This window comes from Bombina bombina, chromosome 1, assembly GCF_027579735.1.
Source record: "Bombina bombina isolate aBomBom1 chromosome 1, aBomBom1.pri, whole genome shotgun sequence".
In the NCBI taxonomy this organism is placed as follows: Eukaryota; Metazoa; Chordata; class Amphibia; order Anura; family Bombinatoridae; genus Bombina; species Bombina bombina.
The window spans coordinates 369,372,780-369,378,779 of record NC_069499.1 but is presented as its reverse complement, the minus strand read 5'-3'; the positions used below and the strand labels follow the sequence as shown (position 1 = coordinate 369,378,779).

The window sequence follows — 6,000 nt, the reverse complement described above, 5'->3', positions numbered from 1 at the left end:
ATTAGAAGGCTGCTAAATGCCACTGCGCACAATACGTGTATTATGCCCAGCAGTGAAGGGGTTAATTAGGGAGCATGTAGGGAGCTTCTAGGGTTAATTTTAGCTTTAGTGTAGTGTAGTAGACAACCCCAAGTATTGATCTAGGCCCATTTTGGTATATTTCATGCCACCATTTCACCGCCAAATAAAAAAAAACGTTAATTTTTTCACAATTTTAGGTTTCTCACTGAAATTATTTACAAACAGCTTGTGCAATTATGGCACAAATGGTTGTAAATGCTTCTCTGGGATGTCCTTTGTTCAGAAATAGCAGACATATATGACTTTGGTGTTGCTTTTTGGTAATTAGAAAGTCGCTAAATGCTGCTGCGCATCACACGTGTATTATGGCTAGCAGTGAAGGGGTTAATTAGGTAGTTTGTAGGGAGCTTGCAGGGTTAATTTTAGCTTTAGTGTAGATATCAGCCTCCCACCTGACACATCCCACCACCTGATCCCTCCCAAACAGCTCCCTTCCCTCCCCCACCCCACAATTGTCCCCACCATCTTAAGTACTGGCAGAAAGTCTGCCAGTACTAAAATAAAAGTTTTTTTTTTGTTTTTTTCTAAAAGAAAAAAAAAAGCATATTTACATATGCTGTGTTTAGGATCCCCCCTTAGCCCCCAACCTCCCTGATCCCCCCAAAACAGCTCTCTAAGCCTCCCCCTCTGCCTTATTGGGGGCCATCTTGGGTACTGGCAGCTGTCTGCCAGTACCCAGTTTGCACACAAACAAATGTTTATTTTTTTTTTTTTTTTTTTTGCAGGGCACCCCACAGTCCCCCACGGACCAACCCCCACCACCTAAATGACTCCTAAGGTTTTTTTTTACATTCTAAGTCCCACTTTTATTTTGTTTTGGGACACATTTTTCTGTAGTGTAGCGGTTCCCACCCGCTCCCTCCCCGTGCACGCGCCCGCCCCCTCGTGCACGTGCGCGCGCCCGCCCCCGGACTCCCCCGCCCACGATCCCGCCCCCCTCCACATGACCAAGGCCATCTATGGCCGCCACCCACCTCCCAGACCGGCTCCCACCCACCAACGATACCGGCCATCGATGTCCGGTGCAGAGAGGGCCACAGAGTGGCTCTCTCTTCATCGGAAGGCCGTAGAAGGTTATTGCAGGATGCCTCCATATCGAGGCATCACTGCAATAACCGGAAAGCAGCTGGAAGCGAGCAGGATCGCTTCCAGCTGCTTTCCACACCGAGGACGTGCAGGGTACGTCCTCAGGCGTTAACTGCCTTTTTTCTGAGAACGTACCCTGCACGTCCTCAGTCATTAAGGGGTTAAACTTTTCCCCCTAGCTATTGTACCTCTGAGGATAGTGTCAAACCTCCCAAATTGGGGTTCACTGATTCTCTTATCCATTTCTATTTGCAAATCTATGATCTCTTTCATAGATTTATAAGCTTATAATCTGTTAACATTATCATCAATCTAGACGAACATTCTGATAAAAAAAAAACATTCTGATACAAAAGTAGGAAATTTATAGACCTTTAGGCCTCTGGGAATAATTTTCTCTTCCATGTATTTGTCAAATGACCAAATGTTCCAATATACTTGTATTCTCTCATGAGTTAAGCTGAATTTAGAATATTATGTAAGTAGCATTAATTATTGTAGTTGAACAACGGCATTAAGTTTTGTCAGGAAGTCCTACTGCAATGTGTGTTAGGCGTTTATTTCTTTGTTTTTAAAGCCCACAGGTGAGAGGTAATTAAAACAGCCAATTGGCACATTACTTCTGTCTTAAATAGGTGCTATTAGCACAGCACTAACAGGCTATGATTACGGCTCTATAGCCGAAACGCGTAAACCGCCAGTGCTGCGCCTAACACCACACGTCTGCTTTGCAAGTTTTGTCCATATTTTTAAGAAAATTTGTTCAATAAAGGATGTTTTTATATCAGAGGATCGAATCGTTTCCTTCCTATTTAAATACATATATAAACATATAAATACATATGTACTCACATATACATATTTAGACATGTATGTATCTCTATGTTAAAGCCCTTTGCAGCCCCTTTTTTTTTATAACACCAGAGACCTTATATCTTTTGAGTCCTTAACTCTTTTATGCAATATTTTTTTTTTAAATAATTTTTAATAGATAGTGTTATTATGAGGGTAACTATACTTTAAAATATAATTTTGATGTGTTTTGTGCAACGTTTTAGTCAAGCATAACAGTTTACTAAAGCTCTGAAGTTGCGCTATCCCAGCACGCGTTAAATTGAGTTGTGCTCAAGCTAACACATTTACTTTCAACTTGAAATATGATCGCTACTTCCAATGCGCGCAAAAAGCCCTGATAAACCGCTTTTTCTTTGCACGCAACTCATAGAGTGCCACTCGTAATCTAGTCCAATATCTCATAGCACATTTAAATAATATTTGTTTTTATTTTGGTGGTTAAATGCTTTATACCTACAATCAGACATGTGCATTCGATTCTTCTTTAAGATCCGAATGCGAAATAAGGTGGTCGCTCGTGGCATTCAGCTCTTTTCAGGGGCGGGATTTCTTCATGTTTAAGTTTAACACACTAAGATCTGTATAAATCCAGATCTACCAAAATATATTCTAAGCCAGTGCTTCCCAATAAATGTTGCTTTGAGACAACCATGTCATATTACTGAAATTCATGTGACACTCCTATTAATTATTTTCCTCTTCTGATTAAACAACGACTCAATTTGAATACAATTATAGGCAATACTACCCAACGTAATAATTAAAAACCTTTCCAAATTAAAATGAAGGGACCATAGTACTAAATTTTTTTATCAAGTACAATAAATTACAGTAGTTAAATATGTTAAATGTATTTTCTCTGAAAAAAAAATCGTTAAGTAAAAGCTGTTTAATATTGATGTGATGCTAATAAATACAAAAGCATATAGCACAGGGACATCTATTAAAAAAAATAATAATAATATATATGAAACATTCTATTTTAGATAGTAGAAAAAGTATCATGTCCCTTTTAATGTTTATGCTCAAAGAAAAATATCATAAGCAATTCAGGATCATTTCTCTGCCGTATGACATTGCAAACTTAATTCTGACACCTTGCTTGAAAATCATTGCTGTAGATTTTAGGTATTATGACTGGTAAGAAGAATGATAATGTACTACAATGTAGGAATACCTGATAGAAAAGTGTTAGGAGAAAATAGTTTTTAGCATATTTGAGCGAACAACAAATACAAATGTGTAAGTTGACGCCATGAATATTAATCTTTACTAACCTTCCCATCATGAATTTCAGATATTTTGTAAAATTAGAAATGGGCTCTTTTGCTATAAATACTAAACACAGTTTAAATATCAAGTGAGCACGTTTCCAAAGCATGTTAAAAATTCAAACATAAACATGACCTTCTTGAATATTTAACAAAAAAAGGACTAAGCAAAGTACTAAATACGTGGGTGATTTTAATTAATAATATTAGTAGGTAAGCAGAAACCACTACATTTCACATAAAAAATCTTCTAAAAAGTAACCTGAATACTGTAATCAAGTTAGACATGCGTATTATTTCTATATATATTGTTCAATGGCATTAAATTAATTTCGGAATGTTTCTATCTGATTATTTGAAAGTCACCATCTTCACAACGTACTATTCATTCTCAACAACTATAACACTGAGGTTGTTATTAAAAATGACCCTTCCATCTTTTTTCGCACTGCATTGAGGAGTTTGCAGATCATTTATTATTTGATGTCTGAGATCATATGGGGCAGTGTTTTTAAAGTCGTTGGTTTCAGTTAAAAAGTCCAATAGCAACTCCCCATTTCTATTCCCCTCAATAAAACATTCTGTGATGTCCATGTCAGATTGAAGTTCAAAGGTTTGATATTGTGCTCCCATTGAATGCAGCATGCCTGTGATATCTCCAGCTGTGATGTATAAGCAGAGGTCATTAAGTGGCAAGCACTGTCCATATTTCTTCCACAAATAAGACCAACCACTGCTTCCTGTGAATATAGCAGATAGAAAATAAAGGTTAAAATGCAAGAGTTCAAACAGATATATTTTTGTAGAACAGATCTCTTAACAGGCATTGGTTTAGCAGTGTTAAAAATGGGTTTGTTTCTGATCTGTTATTTTATATTGTGAAAGAGGAGTTCAAATAGCTGTCATGTTAAATAAATGATTTCTGCAGCTTATACACAATTTCTTCTAAATGTACTAACACAGTATATGCCTTGAAGGGACAGTAAAGTCAAAATTAAACTTTCATGATTCAGATAGAGCATGCAATTTTAACCCCTTAACGACCACGACGTACGCTATTAAAAACACTTCCATAGAAAGACTGGTCTTTAAGGGGTTAAACAACTTTCCAATGTACTTTTGTTTTTAAATTTGCTTTGTTCTCTTGGTATCTTTTATTAAAGAGTAAAAAAGGTAGGCTCATAAGAGCTCGGGAGTGTGCACGTGTCTTTAGTACTCTATGGCAGCAGTGTTTTGCAACAGTGTATAACAAAGTTACAAGTTACAAAACACTGCTGCCATATAGTACTAAAGATATGTGCACACTCCTGAGCTCTAATGGGCCTAACTAGTGTTACTCTTCAGTAAAAGATACCAACAGAACAAAGCAAATTTTATAACAGAAGTAAATTGGAAAGTTGTTTAAAAGTGCATGCTCTATTCGACTAATGAAATATTCATTTTGACTTTACTGTTCCTTTAAGCCTTCAAGCACTGCTAATTATATTGTAAGCTCTTTGCACCAGGTAGACATTTGTACTGCATACTGTATTATAAACTTTGCATCTATCAGAGCTGTAAAATGTTGTAAACTTTGTCAAAACTAGTCAAGTAATATTGCATACATACTGTCTCATATACACAAAATCTCTATGGAAAAGAATATATGCCTAATGTGTATAGTGGGTATGTGAGTCGATTGAATTCAGGTTATATACCCATGCCAGAGGAAAGCACTGTAGATACTCACTGCCCTCCTAGCTGCAGCACTATATAGACTACTATCTGGGACTACAACTCCCACAAACCTCTGCTGCCAAACTGGTACTGAGCATGTTTACAAAAGGTTAGACTAAGCGCACACCCACAAAAAGCACTAAACTCAGCAGTTAAAATAAAAAAAACTCCTTACTCACAGTCTCAAAAAAAAAAAAAAAAAAGAAGAAACTAAATGGTAGTGCTAACAATTTAGGGGACATAAGACCTAAAATGTATCTTTCATGATTAAGAGAGCACACAATTTTAAGCAACTTTCCAATTTACTTCTATTATCAAATTTTCTTTGTTTCCTTGGTATCCTTTGTTTAAAAGCTGGAACATAAGTTTGGGAGTGTGGAGGTGTCTATAGCACTATATGGCAGCAGCTCTGCAAGAATGTTATACATTAGAAAGAGCACTAGATGGTAGCACTTTTTCCTGTCATATAGTGCTCCAGACATGTACACGCTACCTATCTCTTTAACAAAGAATAACATGAGAACAAAGTAAATTTTATAATAGAAGTAAATTGGAAACATTTTTAAAATTGTTTGCTCTGTCTGAATCATAAAATACAAATAGTGGGGTTCATGTCCCTTTAAATGCTATAACAATAGTTAAAAAATTCATATCATTAACACACAGTTAATTACAATTTATTAATATTCTACAAACAATCCCCTATACTGGATCCGGATTCCAAAATGTTAAGAAGTTACTTGCAATAGATAAGAACATATACAGATAATGAACACAATTGTAAGTACAAAAATAAAAACTAAATCCTAAATAACAAAAAAAGAAATATATAAAAAAAGGAACATATGAAAAAGTAAAATATAGAAACGTTCAGTCCAAAATAAATGTAGATTCCTCAGCAAACAGAATGCTACAGCAACATGAATTTGGTCACAAAATCTTCCTTATCTACACTTCAGTCAAGTTTCTATAACAAACAACAGAACCCGGC

General features: G+C 36.1%; 1 protein-coding gene across 1 annotated transcript in view; it reads right to left on the bottom strand.

The window, feature by feature from the left end:
• Window positions 1–3,466: 3,466 nt before the first annotated feature.
• LOC128645337 (histamine N-methyltransferase A) overlaps window positions 3,467–6,000 on the bottom strand; it is a 49,233-nt gene continuing 46,699 nt past the window's right edge. The window contains exon 7 of the mRNA XM_053698259.1: window positions 3,467–4,033. Coding sequence (XP_053554234.1) covers window positions 3,675–4,033 — 359 coding nt within the window. The 3' untranslated portion in view covers window positions 3,467–3,674. The remainder of the gene's footprint in view (window positions 4,034–6,000) is intronic.